Genomic DNA, 24,638 nt, shown 5'->3' with positions numbered 1-24,638 from the left:
CAGCGCCCCCTAGTGCCGCACTGGGGCATTGGGTCAGCCCTGACTGCCAGGGGAGAGCGCCCCCTGCTGATCCCATGCCGCTCCCTGCAGCACAGCGCCCCCTAGCGCCGCACTGGTGCCAGCCCCGGGCGCTCCTTCTCTCTACAGCTGAGTGAAGGGTTAATACGACCGATCGGTGGAAGCCTAGACAGGACCAGGCGGGTCTACCGGGGGGAATGAAATAAGAACGGGACCTTCCGGTTCCTTTCCCCCCCCCCCCAGCAGCTGGGGGGGGGGCATCCACAGTCAGCCCTAGCCCCCGGCAAGCAGGTAGGACGGTGCGTGCAGACAGGGCATCTCTCCAGCCTGCAGAGCTGTGGGGTGCGCGCATTGGTTTGCTCGGCGATTGCATGGTGCGGATGAAGCAGACGGAGATGGGATGGGGAAGAGGATTAGAAAGGAGCCTGCGTTCCCCAGTCCCCCCTGAACTCAGCCCCCTGGATCGGGCCCCACCAGGGAGAAAGGAATCCCCCCAATCCCTGGCGCTGCTAAGTCCGGGACATTTGGGAAAGGAGATGAGCCCAGCAGAGTCGCCCCAATGCCACCAGCCCTGGGGGTGCATTGCAGTCAGGGGTGTGTGCAGGGTCCCCCTAACCCGTCCAGTTCTGAGGGTGCATTGGGGTGAGTGGTGTGTGCGTGGTCCCCCCAGCCCAGCTAGTTCTGGGGGTGCATTGGGGTGAGCCGTGTGTGTGTGGTCCCCCCAACCCAGCCAGTTCTGGGGGTGCATGAGAAGAGGAAGTTGATGCAGGGACCCCCAACCCAGGTAGCTCTGGGAGATGCATGAGAAGAGGGGGTCTGTGCAGGGGCCCCCAACCCAGCCAGCTCTGAGAGTGCATTGGGGTGAGCAGTGTGTGCAGGGTCCCCCCAACCCAGCCAGTTCTGGGGGTGCATGAGAAGAGGAGGTCTATGCAGGGACCCCCAACCCAGATAGCTCTGGGAGATGCATGAGAAGAGGGGGTCTGTTCAGAGACCCCTCCAACCCAGCCAACTCTGGGGGTGTATTGGGGTGAGGGATGTGTGCAGGGTCCCCCAACTTGGATAGTTCTGGGGTGCATGGGGGGAGGGGTGTATGCTGGGTCCCCCCAGTTCTACCAGCCCTGGGGGTGCATGGGGGAGGGGTGTGTTCAGGGTCCCCCCAACCCAGATAGCCCTGGAGGTGCATAGAGGGTTCTGTTCAGGGTCCCTCCAGTTCCGCCATCTGTGGGGATGCACAGTGAAAGGGGGCAGGGTTCCCCCCACCAACCCAGCCCCATATTTTGGGTGGTTTGCAGGTGAGGATGAGACAGGGATCGGTGAAGATGGACTCCCCCAGAGGACTGTGGGAAGCGTGGAGGCTTCACTCCAATCCTGCACTCCAAGAGGAGGACCAGGAGCCCCACATTCTACAAGGTAGGGCTCAGAGTTTGGGGAGGGGGGGGGGTGCCTCCCCAGCAGGGGGCACACTCCTTGAGGAGGAGGGGCTCTAGGGGGGGAGCCCAGGGCTGAAAGGGAGGGTTGATTGCCCCAGGGTCTCCTAAATGATTTGCTCTTCTCCCTCAGATCTCACACATCCCCAGGGGTCTCTGCCTAGCTCGGAGAGGTGTGAGCAGCAGCGAGGCAGGGCTGACCCGCCCTGGGAGCCTGGCATCCAGGTGGGTCGTGGGGCTGGCCGGGTTCCTGGGAAGATGAGACTGGCCTAGGTTCTGGTCTCAGTGACCCCAGTGTACGTCTGCTGTGGGTCTGACTTGGGGCAGGAGTGAGCAGGCGGGATACCGGGCTAGATGGGCACCTAGGTCTGATCTGGGGCAGCACGGAAGAGTGAGATACCAGGCTAGATGGATGTAAGTCTTGCTAGGAAGTGAGGCTTCTGGGATAGTCCCACAGTGCACTGGGGCACGTGGGCCTGGGCAGCCTAGGGGGCCCCTGCTGGGATATTCCCACAATGCACTGGTGCACACAACTCTGGGCCACATGAAGGTGTCTGCCCAGATAGTTCCAGAATGCACTTGGACACTGGCCAGCTCCACCCCTCAGAGAGCAGGGGTGTGGCCGTGGCGCCCAGTGGGGTCCCTTGTGGTTGCAGGCACCAGTAAGGTTCGAAGAGGTGGCCGTGTATTTCACCGAGGAGGAGTGGCATCTCCTGGATGAAGGGCAGAGGCGGCTCTACAGGGATGTCATGCTGGAGAACTACACCAATGTCAGCTTCTTGGGTGAGGGTCCGCTTCCCTCGACAACAGGAGCTGGGAACGACAGTCCCTGGCTCTAACCATTAGAGACCACTCCCCTCCTACAGCTGGGGATAGAACCCAGGAGTCCTGGCTTCCAGACAACCCCTATCACTCTATCGTTTTACCCTATAATAAGTATTTCACCAATGGAATGATCTATCTGTCTACACCCATATCTGTCTATCTATCCCCATACCTCTCTCTCTCTTTCGCGCGCTCTCTAATATCCTTGTCCCTTTCCATTAACACATCCCCCAGCAGAGGCAACTCAGGCCCCTCCGGGAGCTGAATTCTGATCTCTGCTTTCCTCGTCCCTCCGGTCTGGTCTGGAGTCTCACTTGATCTTCTCCCCTGTCTGGCAGGATTCCCGGTCCCCAAACCGGCCGTGATCTCCCAGATGGAGCGAGGGGAGGCGCCGTGCGTCCCGGATCTCCAGGGCTCTGAGTGGCGGGAGATCCCAGGTGAGGAGCTCGGCGACCATCCAGGTGTGAAGGGGAAGGTTTGTCCTGTCTCGCTGAGTGTCGCCCCCAGCGGGTGCCCTGGCCCCACGACAAGAGCCCTTCACTCCCACAGCCCTTGAGGGCTCAGCTGGGTCATTGGGGCAGAACCAGCCCCTCTGCTCCCCTCGGAGGGAGGTTTGGGAGCTTGGTTCCTGTCCATTGGGTTTTCTACTCAGTCACTAACCCTTTTGCTGCCCCCTCTGTCCGCGGCACAGGGAACGAGCCCCAGCTGGACTCTCTTTCTCCCTCTAGCAGGTGCCGGGACGGGGAGTGAGAATCCCCAGCAGAGAGTGTATCTGTGCGGGACATTCCTCTGGAGATTGCAAGAGGACGTATCCCAGAATCCTTTGGGAGCAGCTCAGTGCAGGTTGTTCCCACCGAGGTCCCAAGAAGATGTATCCCAGAATCCTTTAGGAGCGGATCTGCGCGGGCCGTTCTCAGGGCGATCCAAAGAGGACATATCCCAGCATCCCTTGAGAGGGGATCCACACAGGCCGTCCTCCACCCCGCGGGCCAGAGAAGCCTGTCCAGGGGCAGGAGTAGGGGGCCAGCTGGGGCTGTCCAGAGCCCCCCGACGTGGGGAGCGGCCCACCATCTGTGGCGAGTGCGGGAAGGGCTTCCTGCAGAACTCGGACCTGGTGAAGCACCTTCGCACCCACACGGGCGAGCGGCCCTACAAGTGCGCCCAGTGCGGGAAAAGCTTCACCCAGAGCTCGGCCCTGACCCAGCACCGCCGCACCCACACGGGCGAGCGCCCCTACCCCTGCTCCCAGTGCGGGAAGTGCTTCACTGAGAGCTCGACCCTGGCCCAGCACCGGCGCATCCACACCGGCGAACGGCCCTACCGCTGCCACCAATGCGGCAAAGCCTTCAGCCTCAGCTCCACCCTGAAGAAGCACCAGCGCACCCACACCGGCGAGCGGCCCTACATGTGCGAGGCGTGCGGGAAGAGCTTCGGGGAGAGCTCCCACCTAGCCAACCACCAGCGCGTCCACACCGGGGAGCGGCCCTACCGGTGCAAGGAGTGCGGCCGAGGCTTCAACCACACCTCCACCCTCTTCAAGCACCAGCGCACCCACACCGGCGAGCGGCCCTACCGCTGTGGGGACTGCGGCAAGGCCTTCAGCTGGAACACGGCCCTCAAGCAGCACCAGCGGATCCACACGGGTGCCAAGCCGTACCGGTGCGGGGAGTGCGGCAAGACCTTCAGCTGGAGCTCCACCCTCAACCAGCACCGGCAGGTGCACTCCGGGGAGAAGCCCCACGTCTGCCCCGAGTGCGGCCGCGCCTTTGCTCGCACCTCCCACCTGGCGCAGCACCGGCTGGTGCACTCCGGGGAGAAGCCATTCAAATGCGGGCAGTGCCAGCGGAGCTTCATCCAGAACGCCCACCTGGTGTCCCACCTCCGGCTGCACGCCGCCCCCGCCGGGCTGCCTCATGGCACGCAGGAGGGCCCTGGGGACCGAGGCCTGGTTCAGCTCCCCCCCTGAGCCCGCTGCTCCCCTGCTCACCAGCCCGGGCTTGGGGGCGCCTGTGTGCACACCCTGCTGTAGGTCAGCACTGCTGCTGGCACCCAGGCCCCGCCCTCTTACCCAGGCCCCGCCCCCTCAGATACCCCTTCCTCTCAGGCCCTACCCCCCCGAGATGCCCTGCCCACTTAGGCCCTGCCCCCGAGACACCCTCACCAGGCTCTACCCTAGACAGCCACTCCTGCCCAGGCCTCGCCCCCTAAAATGCTCTGAAATGCGCCCTCGTGCCTAGGCCCCACCCCCTGATGTCCCTTCCCTCCCAGGTCCCACACCTGACCTCCTCCTCCTAGGCCCTGGCCGCAACAGGCCCCCTGCTCTAGCCCTTCCCTCCCAGACCCTGCCCCAATAGCCCCCCCTTTACCAGTCCTCGCCCACTGACACGCCCACTGTTCTGCCCCTCCCTCTTAGTCCCCGCCTCCTGACAGGCCCCTCCTCCAAATCCCCCTCACCACGCCCACTGCTCCACCTTATACCTCACAAGCCCCGCCCCTAAGATGTCCCTTCCCACCCGGACCCTGCCCCAGACACTGGAAAACATTACAGAGACCGTCTGAATCTGATTTAAGGGTAAAATCTAAGTCCCAGCTGATTAGCACCTTCTCAAGCGCTGAAGCACCGACATGGGGAACACAGATTTGATAACAGGCTCCTCTGGCAAAGATCTAACCGGATCCGACGGCTGGATGTTGTAGCTTGACACATTGACTGGAAATAAGTTGAGAGGAATTAACCATTAGAGCGACCTACCGAGGGTCGTGGTGGATTCTCCATCGCGGGCCATGCTTAAATCACGGTTGGGTATTTTTCTAAAAGCTCTGCCCTGGGAGTTATTTTGGGGACATTCTCTGGCCCGTGTTCCACAGGAGGCCAGACTGAATGATCCCAGCGGTGCCTTCATGGCTTTCGTGAATCGATGGATCCCAGTCAAGATAAATCAATTGTATGTTTGCATGTATTAAACCGATTGTGTTAGTCTGTCCTTTCTCCACTTGGTTAAAATCAAACTAAATGTGTCACTCTAGAGTCTAGACACAGTCTAGACATTAGTCTACATTTGCGGGAAGGATGGACTTTTTTTCGTTTCCCTGCCAATTCCAAAAAATTTTAAAAAATCGTTTTGCTGTGACCAGAAAACTAATTCCCCCCCCCCCAACTTTTCAGTGACTCAAAACGCCGGAAAAGAGAATCATTTTGGGTCGAACAACATGTTTTGTTTGACCCAAAATGAAACATTTAGGGCATTATATAATGTTGTTTCACTTAAAAAAAATAATAAAAGGAAAGAAAATTTAGAATTGAAAAGTCATTTTGAATCAAAAAATCAAAACATTTGGGGTTTTTTGGAATTTTTGGCACTTTTTTTTCCCTCCCCCAAAACAAGTTGGTGAAACCGATGCAAATCTTCAGTTTTCACACACAAAAAGTTTTCAGTCAAAACTTTTCAGAAAACTCTAGATACAGACTTAAATTTCAGTGTAGCATCTTAGATCAGTGGTTTTCAAACTGCGGGTCATATCCCAGTCAGGGCCGACTTTAGGAACTGGGGGTCCCGATTCCAACACCCGGCAGCGGGCCAGGTCTTTGGCGGCAGGGGCGTTCTTCCCTCACTCCAGGTCTTGCGCAGACCCCCTGCCGCCAAAATGCCGCAGAAGACCCAGAGCAAGGGAAGGACCCTGCCCCCCCCCCATTGCCAAAGTGCCGCCAAAGACCCGGACTGCCGCCAGGTGAGTAAAAAAATTAAAAAATTGAAAAGGCTGCTAAGGCGCGGGGCCTGATTCCTGGGAATGGGTCTAAAGCCAGCCCTGGACCCAGTACTGGGTCACGGAATGGAAGGCAGTGGGTCACGGCGGCTCTGGTCAGCACTGCCGACCGGCCCATTAAAAGTTCTGTGGGCCGTGCTGCCAGCCTAAGGCAGGCTAGTCCCTAACTTTTCTGACACTGCGCTGCGCCGCGGAAGTGGCCAGCAGCAGGTCCGGCTCCTAGGCAAGGGGCCCACGGGGCTCCGCTTGCTGCCCCTGCTCCAAGCACCAGCTCTGTACTCCCATTGGCTAGTTCCCAGCCAATGGGAGCTGTAGGGGCAGTGCTTGCAGGCCAGAGCCACGCAGAGCCACTTGTGTGCCTCTGTCTAGGAGCCGGACCTGCTAGGAGCCTGCCTGAACACCCCTGCTGCGCCACTGCCTTGGAGCTGTCTGAGGTAACCCCATGCCCCTGTGCTCCAGCCCTGAGCCCCCTCAAACCTGGAGCCCCCTCGTGCACCCCAAACCCCTCATTCTAGGCCCCATCCCAGAGCCTGCACCCCTAGCCCAGAGCGCTGACCCCATCCTGCACCCCAACCCTCTGTCCCAGACCAGATCCCCGTCCCACACCTTGAACCCCCCATTCCCGGCTCCATCCCGTAGCCCTCACCCCTGCACCCCAACTCTCTGCCCCAGCCCTAAGCCCCTCCCACACCCCAAACCCCTCATTGCCAGCTCTATTGGGTCGCCGGCACAAACTATTTTCTTCAAGTGGTCCACCAGAAAAAAAGTTGAAAACCACTGCCTTAGATCCAGGTGCTAACTTTTTCTATTCGGGTATAAGAGAACTGATTTGGGTTTAGTTCATGGCATTTGGGAAGAAATTTAAGCGAAATGGAAAAGTCTACTCCTATACTGGGATAAGAGTGCCTTCTCGGGAGTTATTCTGGATAATTATACTGGTGTAACTAGGACCACTTTCCCATACAGACAAAGCACTACGTTTGGGGAAATTATAGACTGGCAGAATCAAAGAATTTCATTTTTCCTGTTTTGATGGCACTGTCGTTTTCCCAAAGTGAGTGGAAGCTTAGAAAAGTTAGAGTGAGGAAAAGGAAATGAGAAGGAGGGGGGAAAGAATTGAAAAAGTGCAAGGAAAGAATGCACAAAAAGGTTTTGTAAAACCGTTACAAGAAAAAAATATTGTTTGGGTTGAAAATGATTGAAATTTTTAAATGAAAAAGATGAGGAAAAATACAAAAAAACCCTCAACATTTAAAGAATTTGCACATAAATAATCCATAAAAATTTTGCTTGGGAAAGGAAAACGATGAAGTTTTGGAATTTAAAAAAAAAAAAGGAAAATCCCCCCAAAAATCAAATTTTTTCCTGCCAAAAGTTTTGTAAAAGATTTAAAAGACAAAAGCCATGGTGCCGTGTTGGAATTAGAAGAACTTTGAAACTCTGGAATGAGACAATGAGGAAAACCCCAAAATATGAAAAACAAACAAACAAAGTAAAAAGGTTTGGGAAAAATTTTAAAGAAAATGAAATGGCTTTGGAAAGAGAACAATGTTGAATTTTTGAATGAAATGAAGAACTGGAGAGGGGGAAAGATACCTGAACATCATTCATTTGTTGCAATCAGTGGCAAAAAAACAGAAATAGAAACATACTCAAATTGCATTTTTTCTAACAAAAACAGTTTTGCAATACCTTTAAAAAAGAGAGAGAAATTGTTGGTTGGAGAATGAAAATAGTGTTGACATTTTTGGGGGAAAAACTGAGGAAAAACTCCCCCAAATCAGAATTTCCCCTCAGAATATTTTGCTAAACAGTTTTGAAAAATGATTGCTTTTTGAATGAAAATGATGTTGACATTTTGCAATAAAAGATGAGGAGAAACACCCCAAATCGGAGGTGCCCCAATATTTTACCAAACTTCTTTACAAAACGGTTGGTTTGGGCTTGAAAGCAGTGTCGTTTTCAAGCCAAAACATCAACGTTCCTCAGCTTGCGACAGCAGCGTTGTTTCAGAACAGAACAAAGTTGTCCGCCATCTCGGGCAGTCCCATGGACTCGGAAAATGAACTTCTCCAGCCTAAACTGAAGACTGGAGTCTGTAAGAGGTGTTGTAACAGCCTCATACGTGGCGTGAGAATGGGACACATATGGACCCGTGGGTTACAGCTGAACCGGAGACAAATGGCTACCTTTGATACCCACAACACCTGGTGGAACAGGAGACGGACAGTGGACATCTGATAATTGGCTCAGATCCTTTTGGGGAGGAGACTTTTTTGGTTCTGTTTGTACAGCAGCCTGCACATTGGGGTCCTGAGCCATACCTGGGGCACCAGGACCCAGATAATTAATTACACTAACTCCACCAAGGATTGGGATGGGGAAATCTCCACTCAGAAACAGACCTAGTTTGTCAAAACCTCCTTTGGGGATCTGGGGAACATTCCTGAGGTTTTTGATTGTTGATGGGGATGGCGGAGATGGGTAATCCAGATTCCCTTTCAGTGGGGCTGGGCTTGGCTCTGTCGCCGCCAGCGGCTCTGTGGCCCATACGCACCAGCCAAGAGGCAGGGTGGCCAAGTGGATAGAGCGCTGGGCCTCAGGATGCCTCGGTTCTGTTCCTGGCTCTGCCCCTCTCTGTGCCTCAGTATCTGTCTCTGTAAAAATTGGGCTAATCACCCTGAGCAACTTTTGTAGACTGCTTTAAGCTCTACCGATGGAAAGTGCTAGCTAAAGGCTAGGGAGCTGCGGCATGGGAGCTGGAGGAGAAGGAGAACAGTTCTGAGGGATGTTGAGGCATTGGAGGGAGGATTTTTCCTTGGTGTGTGTGAGAGAGAGACACACAAATGGGTGAGGCCCCCAGCTGGTATCATTCGGCCATAGCTCCATCGGGGTCAATGGACCAGATCTCCAGCTGGTGTCAATTGGACGTAGCTCCATCGGGGTCAATGGACCGGATCTCCAGCTGGTGTCAATTGGACGTAGCTTCGTCGGGGTCAATGGACCAGATCGTCAGCTGGTGGGAATGAAGTAAACAGATCTATGCCTGTTGACACCAGCTGGAGATATAGATCACTGGAGTCAGAGTCTGTGGAGATGGGACCAAAGGGAGGGGAATTTAATGAAGAGCTATTAATTATCCTGACCAAGGAACTTCTGAAATCACACCAGGCCGGATTCTATGTTCCTCTGCCCCTTTGCCGCCACTCCAGTGGGCTCCCTACGCTGGTCTCTGGTTACACTTTCCAGTTCCAACTGAGAAGCAACACAGCACCGAAAATATTCGAGCTGCCAGGTATGTCTGTTGGCGTCTCTGTCTACACAATACATCTCTTTCCCTAGTCGCCCGTTGTCTGTCTTGAGTTGCCAGTTTGGTCTCTGGTCAGCACTGAACTTGGCCGGATCCGAAAGGAAATGCCTTGGGACCATCAAAAGGCACCTCCTTGACTCCAGGGCTCTTCTACCGCCCAAGATCCTGATGAGGAGAATGGAAGTGTGGGAGCTTTACAAATACAGGCTGCCAGACTTTTTCATCCTGGAAAGGGTGCGGCCAGTTCAAGAGTGGGGTGGCTACCAGCCTCCTTTCTGGTAACAGCCTCAGGGGTGTCGTCTGCAGAGGCACAGTCCAGTTTCAGTGGGGAAAGTGGAACTTCTTAGAAAGACAATTGTGCAGTGGCTACGCTACCACTTATGTCGGCAAAACTTATGCCACTCAGGAGTGTGCAAAAAACATCCCCAGAGACATAAGTTTTGCTGGTATCAGTAGTAGCGTGCCCAGTGCTCTGTTGGCCGGAGAGTTCGCTCCCGTCGGCAGAGAGCGGCTACACGAGTGATCTCACACCCATGCAGCTGCGTTGGTACAGCTGTGCCACTGCAAGGCCTTTGGTGTATTCATGGCCTTAGTAGTTCCAGGATTGGGGATGTCTCAGACCCAAGGGGGGACATGGTAGCAAGGACTCCTAGGTTCTATCTCCGGCTCTGGGAGGGGAGTGGGGGCTAGTGGTTAGAGCGGGGTGGGGTGGGGTGGGGAGGCAGGACTCCTGGGTTCTCTCTCCGGCTCTGGGAGGGGAGTGGGGTCAAGTGGGCTAGAGAAGTGGGGGCTGGGAGCCAGAACTTGTGGGTTCTAGTCCCAGCTCTTCCAGAGATGCCCTGTGTGACTTCAGGTATGTCATTGCTTTCCTTTGGGCCTCAGTTTCCCCATCTGAAAAACGGGGCCTGTCTCTCCCTGTGTATCTGTGCAGCACCTAGCACAAAGGGGCCCTGATCACAGGTGTGGTCTGTGCAGCATCTGGCATGGGGGGGGGGGAGGCCCACTATCAGTCTGCACCCGGAACGACGGGGAGGACCCTGCTCTCAGCGGCGTTCTGGGAAGCACCTGGCACGCCAGAGGTCCGATCTCAGCTGGGGTCTCCAGACACTGCAGTAATACACCTCATACAAAAAATAAATTCCGCCTCCCCTGCCCAGAGACCGTTGGGACTATTTCCTGGCCACACATCGCTTTGCTGGTGACCCTGCTCAGAGCCATATCTCCGGGCAGGGGACTGGCTGGCTCAGAGGGGTGGGGAATGGGGCAAGGGGCCCTTCCCCGCTAGGGGGCGCTGGGTCCGATCCTGCCCCAGGGGGCTGGCTGGCTCAAGGGGGCAGGGAGTGGGACCCATGGCCTCTTATGGCCCGACATATCCCACTGCTGCCACCACCTGGCGGGCCGCGGCGAGTGCGCTCCAACGAGACGGCTCCACCTCCGGGGCTCCCAGCCAGGAAGGAAGAGGGGACGGGAGAGCAAAGGGACCTTCCTGTTCCCAGCTGCTCGCCCCAGCCCTTGGGCTCGGCGGGGGGCTCCCTGGGCCCCAGGGGCCGGATCGGGCTCCCCTGGGGTGGGGAAAATCGCTCCCCCCGCGCTGGTGAGTCGGGGCCTCCTGGGATCCAGGGAGGGAACTGAGCCCAGCAGGGTCCCCGCGCCGGGGGCGCACAGGGAAGGGGGTGGTGCAGGGTCCCCCCCAGCCCAGCCAGCTGTGGGGTGCACGGGGAGGTGTGTGTGGGGGGTGCATCTGAGCCCGCTGGCTGCAGTGTGGGATTTTCCTGGGGTGGGGAATGCACTAGGAGAGGGGTTCCCGCTACGCATCGTTTTGGTGGCCGGTGTAACGACACTTTGAGCAACCCTCCTCTTAACAGAATAACATGCAAAGGGCCGGATTTGCGTTTCTGTCTTTTGGTTGTTTCTTTTGCTTTTGGGTTGTGGGTTGTTGTCCCCCTCCTCCCCGGCCCCCTCCCCTCTGCTAGCTCAGGGGTAGGCAACCTATGGGACGGCTGCCGAAGGGCACGCGAGCTGATTTTCAGTGGCACTCACACTGCCCGCGTCCTGGACACCAGGTGGGGGGGGGGGCTCTGCATTTTATTTTAATTTTAAATGAAGCTTCTTAAGCATTTTTAAAACCTTATTTACTTTACATACAACAATAGTTTAGTTCTATATTATAGACGTATAGAAAGAGACCTTCTAAAAACGTTCAAATGTATGACTGGCACGCGGATCCTTAACTTACAGAGTGATGAAATGACGATTCGGCACACCACTGCTGAAAGGTTGCCAACCCCTGGGCTAGCTAGTAAGTCTGCGGCTGTGAAAAGGGATAGTTTGTATGTTTGTTAATATCCCTTTGCACAGCAGAAGACTTGCTAGCTGGCTGGGAGGCAGTGAAATGTGCTATTAACAAAACGTACAGCTATCACCTAACCCTAACCCAAATATCCCCTTTCACAGCAGATTTACTCAGCCCCGGGCACAATTAAGCCTTGGAAGGGAGGCAGTGGGGGCTAGGGGTGATGGGGTGGAGGGGCCGGGGTAGGCCGTGGGGACCTGGGGTGGTGAGCCCAAAGCCCCAGGCGGAAGCTGGAAGCCTGAGCCCCACTGCCCCAGGAAGGTGGAGACCTCCCACCACTGTCTGCTCCTCTGGTGTTTGTGGCTCCCGAGCAGAGCAGGGCCCAACCCCTCCTGGAGGCCCCAGGGGAGGGGCTGCTGCTTTGCCTCCCCCCCCATCACCGCCCATGGGGCTGTGCCTGCAAGAAAAGCCCCTGACTGCCGCTGAGAAACTCTGCGCTAAGACGCCCTTCGGTGTACATGACTATAGCGGAGATCGCATTGTAGGGCAGAGCTGGAGCCCAAGGTTGGGCTGGCAGGGGGCTTGCCCTGGGCTCTGCCTCTCGCCCGAGAGACACTCAGCCCTGCAGTGCCTGTTAGATTGAGCCCTCTGTGCTCTGGTTCGGTGCTGATGGGTTCTTTTGGGTTGTCCTCAGATCGGCGTTGGCCTATGGCCGACCCCCGGGAGTCATGGAGCCCGTCCTGCAGCGCTGGGAGGCGGTGAGCATCAAAGTGGAGGGAGAAGAGCCGAGTGCCACCGGGGAAGCCCAACAGGGGGTGCTGTCTCTGAGCCCGTACCCTGGGGCTGCAAGCCCCCTGGGCTGGGCTCTGAAAGAGAAGCCAGAGTTCCAGCAGGGAATGGGTAAGAAACTGGGGATGTGTGTGTGTGTGTGTGTGGGGGGGGTGTCTCCCCAGCAGGGGGTGGTCTTCTATAGGGGGAGGGCTCTAGAGCAGACCCCAGTGCTCAGATTGGATTTTGGGGTAGGACTAGTCAGGGACAGGGATTTTGGGTACCCCCTTTGCTGCATGCCCAACCTTCTCTGCCCCAGTTCAGAAAGCCCATCTGGATTCTCTCTCTGTCCTGGCAGGTGATGGTGAAAGCCTGGGGTGGGATCCAGCACAGAAAGATCTGGAGAAGGCTGAACTGCACCAGCTCTTACCGATAGCAGACGTCCCCCAAGTAGAGCTGGGTGGGGCGCTGTCTGGAGGACCTGAAGGAATCCTTCCCCAAGCGGATCTGCTTAGGACGGTCTCTGGAGGATCTGAAAGAGACATTCCCCTACTGGATCTGTGTGAGATGTTCTCTGGAGAATCTGACGGGGATGTTCCCCATATTGATCTGCATGGGGTACCCTCAGGAGAACCTGCAGGGGATGTTCCCCAGGTGGATCTGGATGGGATGCCCTCAGGAGGATCTGAAGAGGATGTTCCCCAAGCGGATCTGCAGGGGACGTTCTCTGGAGGATGGGAAGGGGTGGACATGCAGCAGTGGGGGGACTCTCGAGTGAGAACCCAGGGGAAGCCAGCCCAGCATGGCAGCCTCCTTGCACCGGCCCCGGAGAAACCGTACAAGTGCTCGGTGTGTGATAAAAGCTTTGGGCAGAGCTCCCACCTCATCCAGCACCAGGTGTCGCACACGGGCGAAAAGCCTTACAAATGTCCCGAATGTGGCAAAGGCTTCACCTGGAGCTCAGCGCTGGCCCAGCACCGGCGCATCCACCGCGGCGAGAGACCTTTCGTCTGCCCGGACTGCGGCAAAAGCTTCAGCCAGAGCTCCAACCTGAGCACCCACCGGCGCATCCACACAGGCGAGAAGCCGTTCGTCTGCCCGGACTGTGGACGCGGCTTCAGCCAGAACTCCAACCTCGCGTCCCACCGGCGCACCCACACCGGAGAACGCCGCTACCGCTGCTACGACTGCGGGCGGGGCTTCTTGGAGCGGGTGGCGCTGGCTGAGCACCAGCAGGGCCATGCCGGGCATCGGCCCTACACCTGCGGGCAGTGCGGCAAAGCCTTTGGACAGAGCGCCAAGCTGGCCCAGCACCAGCGCATCCACACCGGTGAGCGGCCCTTCCGGTGCGAGGAGTGCGGCAAAGGCTTCAACGACGGCTCCTACCTGGTCAAGCACCGGCGGGTCCACACCGGCGAAAAGCGCTACCGCTGCCCAGTGTGTGGCAAAACCTTCAGCCAGACCTCTAACCTCATCACCCACCAGACCACCCATACTGGAGAAAAGCCTTTCCGGTGTGGGGACTGTGGGCGTAGCTTCATCCGCCGGGCTCACCTGGCTGCCCACCGGCGCACTCACACTGGCGAGCGGCCGTACCAGTGTGCCCAGTGCGAGAGGTGCTTCTCCCAGCGCTCCACCTATGCCCAGCACCGCCGCACCCACACCGGTGAGCGGCCTTACCGCTGCCCTGACTGCGGCCGGGGATTCAGCCAGAACTCCAACCTCGCGGCTCACCGGCGCATCCACACCGGCGAACGGCCCTACCAGTGTGGCCAGTGCGGCCGGCGCTTTGTCCAGAGCTCTGCCTTCACCCAGCACCAGAAGACCCACAAGAAAGGGCAGGACTAGGGATGGATGCAGGGGGCCGGCCTGATGACAGCTGTGGCTCACAGAAAGCTGTGCCACTAGACAGGTCTTGCTCACAGGAAGTCGCCCCATTAGGACACGGTCTGGCTTATAGAAAGTCGATCCATCTAGTGAGCCTCATTCACAGGAAGCTGTGTCACGAGGCAGGTCTCACTCACAGGAGCTTGTCCCATTGGGTAGGGCATCTCTGACAGGAAGTCACCCCCTCCAGCATGGGTCTTGCCTACAGGAAGTTGCACCCCTGAGGTGGGCTCACTTTCAGGAAGTCACCCCCCGATGCAGGTCTCTCTGACAGGAAGTTGCCCCCCTGTAGGGTGGGTCTTGTCCACAGGAAGTTGCGTCCCCAGGTAGGTCTAGCTCACAGGAAGTCGCGCCCTGTAGGAAAAGTCTCTCTGACAGGAAGTTGCCCCCCCTGTAGGGTGGGTCTTGTCCACAGGAAGTTGCGTCCCCAGGTAGATCTTGCTCACAGGAAGTCGCACCCTGTAGGAAAAGTCTCTCTGACAGGAAGCTGCCCCCTCAAGGGTGAGTCTTGCTCACAGGAATTTGCTCCTGGAGGACAAGGTCTTTCCACAGGAAGTTGCCCCTCAAAGTGGGTTTCACAGGAAGTTGCCCGCTTTGGGCAGGGTCTGGGCCATGGGAAGCCATGCCCTCCTGTAGGCCCTTGTGCTCCATTTGATGTATGTTGGGGCACTGCCGAGGCCTAATGGGAACCAAGTCACCTTGCCACCATCGCCCCGTCCTTAGCTACGTTGCTAACCTGCGGCTAATTGCCACGTGGTTGGATGAGATTAGGGTGACCAGATGTCCCGATTTTATAGGGACAATCCCGATTTTTGGGTCTTTTTCTTATATAGGCTCCTATTACCCTCCACCCCCTGTCCCGATTTTTCACACTTGTTGTCTGGTCACCCTAGATGAGATCCACGAAGATGCCTCATTATGTTAATGAGGTCGGGGGTCTAACGAACCTCGTTAATGGGGAACATGGACTTTCTTCTAGAGAATCTCTTCTTGAACAGTATAGATGGAGATTGTGTATGTCCTTGTTCCCCTCTCATGGCTGGTCCACAAAATAGGATACAAGCCTATTACAGCTGCTGGTGGATGGAGTTAACGTGCTTAGTTCGTGAAGTAAAGGATCATACTTTTATCACCAGAAGACCCAATGTTTTGAACCCCACTGATGACCCAAAACAGGGTCATTCTATAATTGTGTCATATTAATGTGCTTATTGACTGTGAGAGCTTCCTTCATCGGCTTCAGAAGAAAGAAATCCCTTTGAACAGACCAAGATGCCATTGGTGGGTTCTTCCATAGGTCACACTACAACTCCATGGTGATCCATCTTCAGGTCTTGTCTAGCCACTCTTCTCCTCTTTGACTCTATGGTTGGCTGGAGGACTGGATCTTATAGCCTCACCAATACTGTAAGAAATTGTTGGTTTCTACATACTGTACAGAGAAACTTAACTAAGAGGAGAAATTAGGGTCATGGTTGATATTGCAAAGGGCTAATGAATGATTTGCACATGTTATAAGGATGTTACTGACATGAGCAGCACATGCTATAGATGGTTATAAGCCATAGTTCTTGGCTTATCAGGACGGCATAACAATCAATAAGCTATTGATCTAAACAGAGATCTGGTTGTTTATTAATAAATGGAACCTTTAATATAAAGAGAGAACCGAGTGGTTTTTATTTTGACTTCTTAAAACAGTTAATTTTGAAGTATAAAGCCCTATATGAGTCAAAGACCTAACCTACCGATGGGAGAAAAACTTTTGTTGAAAATGTAGGAATTGGAGCTAGTTGAAATATGGGCTTTTAGGGAGAGGACAATGTTTGATTTTTCCAGTGGAATTTGAATACTGAATAACTTCAGCTGAAAACGGAAATATTTCAGTTGAAAATGGAAATATTTCAATTCGGAAATGCTACTGCAGTGTTTCGTGGGAGATCTCACGATGCTTTTCATAATAGGTGGGGTCCTATGCACCGCCCCTTGCTCCAGGGCAACCAAGTAGTGTTTGGGTTTGGTATTGGGTAGGGCCTCTGCTATGGGCCAGTTGCCCCATAACTGGCCCCTGTGGCCCTGTCTAGACTGAGGTGTGTAGGGGTTTTCTGTCATGTTTTATAAACCCCACTTAGCCCAGAGTGGATGGGGTCCGACCCCTTCAAACACATGTCAGGGGTGTGGCCTAAATCTTGAGGGAGGGGCCTGCCCAACTGCCATGACAGACATTTTGGAAGGTTCCATTCTCACTGAGAAGGCTATCTGGCCCACTGACACTTTGGAAGATTCCATTGTCAGTGGGAAGAGGAACTGGCCAACTGCCCTAAGTGACACTTTGAAATGTTCCATTTTCACAGAGGTCGGGGAGATAGGGGTGTCCTGATGCAAATCCCCAGTATTGGAACTTTGATTTAAAAAATCTCCCTTTTACTAAAAAGAACAGGAATATTAAAAGACTCTAATTTTTCAGTGATGGAGAAATAAAAATTAAATGGGTCAATTTTGAACCTTTGGCATTTTACCCCTGCTTCCCCCATCAGTGAAATGGTTCATCCCATCTGGGAGCCTCTCTGCCCCTTGGAAGGAACCATTGCATTATTGGGAGGGGGGAGGTTAAAATTTCTGGGGAAGCAGGATTTGTTATTTTTTTTTTCCTGTCAGGAAATTAAAAAATAAAAATCCCTCCCATTGCAGGCCCCTTTTTAATCTGGGAAGGGAGTTAAATCCCTTGAGACAGGGGATAATTTCCCATCCCCCCCTCCATGAGAATGGTACCTCCCAAGCCCAGAATGACTGTTGGTTATGGAGGGAGGAAGGGGCCAGCACAGTTCTAAGAGGGGTGGAGTGTGACTCTGGATTCACTCCGGGATCACTGAGATCAGAATCCAGATTTCACTCCATTGGCGTCAGTGCAGTCACTCCAGATTCAAACTGGTGTCACCGAGATCAGAATCCAGCCCTTATTCTCTTGCACCAGTGGAGTCACTCTGGATTCACATGGGTGTCACCAAGATAAGAATCCGTCCGTCAGTCCATTGGTGATAGCGCGGTCACTCTGGATTCACACCAAGGTCACTGAGATCAGAATCCAGCCCTGACTCCACTGGCGTCAGTGGGATCACTTCGGATTCAGATGGGGTCACTGAGATCAGTATACAATCCTCACTCCACTGATGTATCTTTTCCTTAAAGCCCACAGCTCCTGGAATCACGTGAAATTGGCTTCCATTTGGAAAATAAATGTTTAATTCTCATGGATGCGGGGAAAAGGTTCAAAACATGACCCAAGTGTGACCCTAAATGTAGCCAAATGAAAAGCACCCACAATTTATACTTTGAAAAATTCTTATGATTTTAAGCCAATCTTGTGATTTTGTGGGGCCCCACTTGTGAGTTTTGAATTTGTAGCAACACCATTGTCTGTTGCAATTAAATGTCCTTTTTTGGGGGGGGGAAGCATTTCAATATGAAATATCTTGATTTTCCCCTTTCCAAAGGATGTTTTCTGTTTATGACATTTACAAATTATAACGCAATCTAATAAAAAATGTCAACATTGAAATGCAACATTTAGATTGCAGAGCAAGGTAGGGAGACCAGATGTTCCTATTTTATACGGATAGTCCCAATTTTGGGGGCTTTCTCTTATATAGGCTTCTATTACTCCCCCCCCCATCCCGATTTTTCACACTTGCCCTCTGGTCACCCTAGAGTAAGGGAACATTTTCAATTGACCTGGAGGGATTTTATTTTCCCAAGTTGGGTGGATAGATAGATAGAGGGTGTGGATGGGGACAGGTAGACAGACTGACATGTAGATGGGGGCTACATATGCGGCTGGATGGATAGATACAGTATAGTGTATGGAGATAGAAAGATTAGATTAGATAGATGGGGTGTATGTGGATAGGTAGATAGAGGGGGTGTATGCGGATAGATAGATTAGAGGAGAGGGGTGTATGGAGATAGATGGATAGATTAGATAGGGCATATGGAGCTAGACAGAGGTGTGGGGGGGTAGATAGAAGGTTGTGTATATGAGGTGGATGGATAGACAGACATAACAGTGTGTTAAGATAAGAGATGTGTATGGGGATAGATGGGGGTGTGTATGAGGATGGAGAAATAGAAATAGAGAGAGTGTGTGTGGGGATGGATAGCTAGATCGGGATGCAGAGGGGTGTGTATATAAGGAAGGAGAGATGCATATAGGGATGGGTGGATAGATAAGGGGTGCCTATCGGGATAGATGGGAGTGCACATGGAGATGGGTAGATACAGGGCTTAATCTGTAATGAAAAAGGTGCCAGGGCAGAAGCAATTTTTTTACATTCATAACTGACACAGCGAGTCCAGAGGTGCCGGGCTGTGACCGGCTGAGCCTGGCGGTGCCAGGGCTGTGACCGGCCCAGCCCGGACCTGGCTCTGGCCTGGCACAAAGGCAGGCCCGGCGGGCTGCTTGGCTAGATCCCTACGTTTCTCCTTTGCCAGCCACAGGAACTAGCCGGGCAGCCAGGGCAGCCCGTGGGGCGGCGGAGGGGGGCTCCGGGATCGGCTGCCCCCAGCTCTGCCAAGAGTTAAATGGATAGAGGCGCCGAGTCCTCCAGCTGGCTAGAAAATTGCCGGGCTGGGAGCCGCACAGCCCCGTGCAGGGGGAATTTAGTAACAAAGGCAACTTCCTGTTCCCAGCCTGCTCGGCTGTGCACAGCGGCTGGGGCGGGGGCAGGGGGGGGCCGGTCCCCAGCACCGAAATCCCCCTCCAAAGGGGGGGGGAGGGGATTGCAAAGGGAGCCGGGGTGAGTTGGGGGCGGCCGGGACCTGGGGGGCGGTGGCCAGAGGGGAGGGAGCGAAACAGCAGGAGAGAGGCAGGAAATTGCAGCCTGTAGGAAGTGCTCAGAGGGGATCAGGCCGCTCTGGGGGGTGCAGGGGGGTCTCTGTAGCTGAGCTCAGCAGGACACACACACCCAGCCAGCTCCGGGGTGCACGGTGGGGTCTGCAGCTGAGCCCAGCAGCCCTCCCCAGCCGGTTCTGGGGGTGCACGGGGGGGGTCTCTGCAGCTGAGCTCAGCAGCACACACTCACCCAGCCAGCTCTGGGAGTGTACGGGGGGGCGGTCTGTAGCTGAGCCCAGCAGCCCCCCTCCGCCAGCTCTGGGGTGCACGGGGGGGTCTGCAGCTGAGCCCAGCAGCCCTCCCTAGCCTGTTCTGGGGGTGCACGGGGGGGTCTCTGCAGCTGAGCTCAGCAGCACACACTCACCCAGCCAGCTCTGGGAGTGTACGGGGGGGGCGGTCTGTAGCTGAGCCCAGCAGCCCCCCCCACAGCCAGCTCTGGGGGCGCACGGGGGGGCTGTAGCTGAGCCCAGCAGCCCTCCTCAGCCAGCTCTGGAGGTGCACGGAGGGGCCTCTGTAGCTGAGCCCAGCAGGGTCCCCCCAGCGAACTCTGGGGGTCCACAGAGGGTCTGTGCCCCTGAGCCCAGCAGTGCCCCCCCCCAGCCAGCTCAGGGGTGCATGGGGAGAGGGGCCTGTGCAGTTGAGCTCAGTGGACCCCCCCCAAGCCAGCTCTGGGGTGCATAGGGAGAGGGGTCTGTGCCCCTGAGCCCAGCAGGGCCCCCCACCCAGCCAGCTCTGGGGTGCATGGGGAGGGGGGTCTGCAGCTGAGCTCAGAAGGGCCCCCATCCAGCCAGCTTTGGGGTGCATGAGGAGAGGGATCTATGCAGCTGAGCCCGGCAGGGCCCCCCCCCAGCCAGCTTGGGGTGCATGGGGAGAGGGATCTGTGTAGCTGAGCCCAGCAGGGTCGCCCCAACTCAATCAGGGCCAATGCTGGGAGGTTCCCGGTGTATCCATCACTGGATGTTGCATTGGACATGATGGGCCTTCCTGCCCCATTCACCCCATTATTGTCCTCGCTGCCCGCCCGCCCTTTGGGGCATGAATCCCCTGCCCCCTCCATCTACTGCTCTTTCTTTCTTCCCCTACCCCACCCCCTCAATTATTTTCATCCAGTTACATCTCCCCCAGTATGTACCGCCTGTTTGCAGGGAGCCCCTCCCCTCCCGCTCTGGCTCCCAGCCCCCTGGATGTTCGGTGCTGCCCAGCCAGGGGCCCTGACCTGGGGTGCGTCTCTCCTTGCAGGTGTCCGGGGGCTGCGATGGAGGAGTGGGCTCTGCTGGATGAGAGGCAGAGGGAGCTGTACCGGGACGTCATGCAGGAGAACTATGGGGACGCCATTTCACTGGGTGAGGGGCAGCAGCGGCACCCCAGGGCCAGGCAGAGAGACTGTGACCCCATGGCCCCTTCCCGTGACGTGATGCTTCTGGGCCATCTCCTCCCGCCCTGCTCCCCCCCACAGTGCCCTTGGGCTCCCCCCTTGCCACAATGCCCCTGGGCTTTTCTTTTTCCCACAATGCCCCTGAGCTTCCCCTGTGCTCCCCCCACAAAGCCTCTGGGCTCTGCCCTTCCCACAGTGCCCTAGGGCTCCCACCCTGCTCCCCCCACAGTGCCGCTGGGCTCGCTCCTTGCCACAATGCCCCTGGGCTTTTCCTTTTCCCACAATGCCCCTGAGCTTCCCCTGTGCTCCCCCCACAAAGCCTCTGGGCTCTCCCCTTCCCACAGTGCCCTAGGGCTCCCACCCTGCTCCCCCCACAGTGCCCCTGGGCTCCCCCCTTGCTCCCCCCTTGCCACAATGCCCTTGGGCTTTTCCTTTTCCCACAATGCCCCTGAGCTTCCCCTGTGCTCCCCCCACAAAGCCTCTGGGCTCTCCCCTTCCCACAGTGCCCTAGGGCTCCCACCCTGCTCCCCCCACAGTGCCCCTGGGCTCCCCCCTTGCTCCCCCCTTGCCACAATGCCCCTGGGCTTTTCCCTTTCCCACAATGCCCCTGAGCTTCCCCTGTGCTCCCCCCACAAAGCCTCTGGGCTCTCCCCTTCCCACAGTGCCCTAGGGCTCCCACCCTGCTCCCCCCACAATGCCCCAGGGCTCCCCCCTTGCTCCCTCCTTCCCACAATGCCCCTGGGCTTTTCCCTTCCCACAATGCCCCTGAGCTTCCCCCCTGCTCCCCCCACAAAGTCTCTGGGCTCTCCCCTTCCCACAGTGCCTCTGCGGTCCCACCCTGCTCTTCTCACAGTGCCCCTGGACTCCCATCCAGCTCTTCCCACAGGGCCCCTTGGCTCCCCCTTTGCACAATGGCCCTGGGCATCCCTTCCCACAATGCATCTGGGTTTCCCCCTTCTCACAATTCCCTGCCCACCCGCTCCTCCCACAATTCTCTTGGGGTCCCGCTCCACTCCTCCCACAGTGCCCCACTGGGCCTCCTTTGATCACCCTGATCCCTTTCAGAGCGGCGCCGGAAACTTTGGGCTGCCTCTCCCCAGAAGGCATTGCTGCTGATGTGACTGAGTGTGGCACTGACGCGTCTCCCCGCGAACATGTGCAAATGCCATGCACAGAGACACCAACGCCTGCTAGCTACGGGCCAGATAACTGTCGAATGAAGTCAAGAGCTATCTGGCTCCAGTACCATAGCCTCTGGGCACCTCACGCTCTCTAGCGCGTTTAATCTCACAGCACCCTGTGAGGCAGGGCTCTTAGCCCCTTTGTACAGATGGGGAAACTGAGGCACTGAGCGGCTAAATGACTTGCCCATGGTTATCTAGGAAATGTGGGGCAGAGCAGGGAATTGAGCCCAGGTTTTCTGGCTTGCCCTCTATAACCACTGGGCCACCCTTCCTCTCTGCACAATAACACCTTTGGAGCTGGAGCTGGCAGAAATTTCTGGAGTGACAGATTTATTGGGAAATGGCCTTTAAAAAAAAATTTCATGAAATATTTGTTGTTTTTTTAAAAAAAAATTGTTCGTTTTTTTTTTTTTGACAGAAGTGGGAAATGAACAATGGAGGTGATTTTTTTCAGTTTTCCATTTCTCCCCATTTCTCTGTTGCTGGTGACGGAAGAAAATGGGGGAAAAATGTCATAAATGAACAGTTTTCAACCGAGAAAAATGTCACCGGTTTTCTTTTAATGCTGGTGCTTTTTTTAAGTGGGAAATGAAAATGTGAAAAAACAAAACATTTTTAAAAATGAACAATTTTCAATACAGAAAACGTTCATGGAAAAAAAATAGATTTTTTTAAAAAATTTCTATTTTCAAAAAAGTGGCTAATGATCCTCCCCCCAACTTTTCTTTTTTCCATTTACTCCTCTTTTTCTGCAGCAAAATGGGAAGGGAAGAGGGAAACCCCCCGAAGTATGAAAAGTGAACGTTTAAAAATTGTATGCGGTATTGTAGCTGGGTCAAAGAAGACTCTGTCTCTCTCTCTCTCTCAACTATAGAAGTGGGTCCAATGAAAGATATCATCTCATTTTACCGTTGGGAATTTTAATGGAAATTTAAAACATCTTTTTTATTTAAAACGAATCTGAAAACATTTAAATGGCGTCAGTTTTTCAAGCTTCCTGTCCAGCCCTTTCTTCCTGTGGAAAATTGAAAAAGGTGGAAACAAAAGGAAAAGTTTAGCAAATGAACATTTTAAACCCAAAAATGTTCACGGAAAATGTTTGAGTTTTAAAAAAAGCACTTTCTAAAAAACAAAAAGTTGAAAATGAAACAATTGCGCTGTTTTTCAAGTTTCTTTTCTCCAATTCCTCCTCCTTTACTGTGGCAAAACAAATGAAGGGGAAAATACTGCAAATTTTTAAAAAACGAACATTTTCAAAATTGATTTATTTATTAAAAATTCCATGGGGTTTTTTTTGTGATTAAATTAGAAAATGACATGGGTTTTTCTGGTTTCCTCCCTCATCCTCCACTTCCTCCCCATTTTTTCTGTAGTAAAATGGGAGAGGAAAAATGGGAAAATACCAAAGAATCATCATGGAAAACTTTAGGTTTTTTTTTTTTTAAACAAAACTAAATGAGGTTGATATTTCAGTTTCCATTTTTCTTTCCTCCCCCACCTTTTACTGTAGAAAAATTAAAAAATAGGGAAAAACAAATAAAAAAATCCTCAAAAATAAACATTTTCAAAACCAGTATTTTGGGTTTTATTTAAAATAAACTTTTTATAATGAAACAGGAAAAAAGAAAATGGTTTTTTTGTAAGTTTCCTTTCCCCTCGTTTCTTACTGTTTTTCTGTGACAAAATTGGAGTGGGGTGTACAGTGACCAGATAATGGATGTGAAAAATCAGGACGGGGGTGGGGGGTAATAGGTGTCTATATAAGAAAAAGCCCCAAATATTGGGACATCTGATCACCCTAGTGGGGTGCCAAAATATGTATGCATTCATATTCTATTCAGCTCTGTTACAATTAATGTATAACAAAAGTAAACAACAAATTATTTTCCCTTTATTGTTTTGGCTTGTGTAATGTAATGTAATGTAATTAATTAATTATAATTAATAATATAAAAATTGGGCTTGGAAGGATTCAGTTTCTATTATTAAATGTTGGTAGATGTTGATTTCCCCCTATACACACAAGCCAATGAAAAAATATTTCCATTGATAATAATCAAAATTTACAGATAGGCAAAGTAAAACTTTATGGGCAAAATCCAATGGTTTAGACTAGGGATCGGCAACCTTTGGCGCACAGCTCGCCAGGGTAAGCACCCTGACGGAGTGGGCCGGTTTGTTTACCTGCTGCGTCGGCAGGTTCGGCCGATTGCGGCTCCCACTGGCCGCGGTTCGCCGCTCCAGGCCAATGAGGAGTGCTGGAAGTGGCACGGGCCAAGGGATGTGCTGGCCGCTGCTTCCTGACGCCCCCATTGGCCTGGAGTGGTGAACCGCGGCCAGTGGGAGCCGTGATGGGCCCAACCTGCCGACGCGGCAGGTAAATAAACCGACCCGGCCCGCGTGCCAGGTCCCTGGTTTAGATTTTTGAATGAGTGGATGTTTACTTTGGATATTTTGACATTGACAATTTGTGGATTGCGAACATAAAGCTTTAACTTTCTGAGTTGCAGCATCTACTGTCTGACCTCCCCCACCCCAAAATTTCCCATCACTGTGAAAATTGAAAAAAACAAAACCAAAAAACGCTTTAACCCCCTAATTTTGCACAGTTGTGAAAATTTTAATTGATAAAAATCTTTAAAAAGTTTAAAAATAAACATTGACATTGTCAAAATCACAAAAAAATTAATTCTGCCGAGCCATATGGTATTATATTATAACCTTGTTTCCTGCCACTTCCCTGTTCGGGGTCAGTGACTCTTCCAGCAATATAATATAATTCCAATATACTAGCAAATGTTTTGATTATTATGTAACAGTGAAAGCATTTTGCGTGTATTGTATTGTATTACATTATATTACCATCATAACAATACAGTTAAGATTAAATATTTTGAC

At 53.9% G+C, this 24,638-nt stretch overlaps 1 protein-coding gene across 1 annotated transcript in view; it reads left to right on the top strand.

The window, feature by feature from the left end:
- The first annotated feature begins 254 nt into the window (after nucleotides 1–254).
- The window catches only part of LOC127051283 (uncharacterized), a 29,502-nt gene continuing 5,118 nt past the window's right edge, over nucleotides 255–24,638 (top strand). The window contains exons 1-12 of the mRNA XM_050953371.1: nucleotides 255–309; nucleotides 1,311–1,428; nucleotides 1,579–1,670; nucleotides 2,102–2,228; nucleotides 2,609–2,707; nucleotides 2,999–4,229; nucleotides 8,919–9,065; nucleotides 9,163–9,330; nucleotides 12,333–12,538; nucleotides 12,765–14,251; nucleotides 18,980–19,086; nucleotides 20,421–20,524. Coding sequence (XP_050809328.1) covers nucleotides 1,317–1,428; nucleotides 1,579–1,670; nucleotides 2,102–2,228; nucleotides 2,609–2,707; nucleotides 2,999–4,229; nucleotides 8,919–9,065; nucleotides 9,163–9,330; nucleotides 12,333–12,538; nucleotides 12,765–14,251; nucleotides 18,980–19,086; nucleotides 20,421–20,524 — 3,880 coding nt within the window. The 5' untranslated portion in view covers nucleotides 255–309; nucleotides 1,311–1,316. The remainder of the gene's footprint in view (nucleotides 310–1,310; nucleotides 1,429–1,578; nucleotides 1,671–2,101; nucleotides 2,229–2,608; nucleotides 2,708–2,998; nucleotides 4,230–8,918; nucleotides 9,066–9,162; nucleotides 9,331–12,332; nucleotides 12,539–12,764; nucleotides 14,252–18,979; nucleotides 19,087–20,420; nucleotides 20,525–24,638) is intronic.

This window comes from Gopherus flavomarginatus, chromosome 5 (assembly GCF_025201925.1).
Source record: "Gopherus flavomarginatus isolate rGopFla2 chromosome 5, rGopFla2.mat.asm, whole genome shotgun sequence".
Classification (NCBI taxonomy): Eukaryota; Metazoa; Chordata; order Testudines; family Testudinidae; genus Gopherus; species Gopherus flavomarginatus.
The sequence above is the reverse complement of the archived record's forward strand: the minus strand, read 5'-3'. Positions and strand labels throughout refer to the sequence as shown.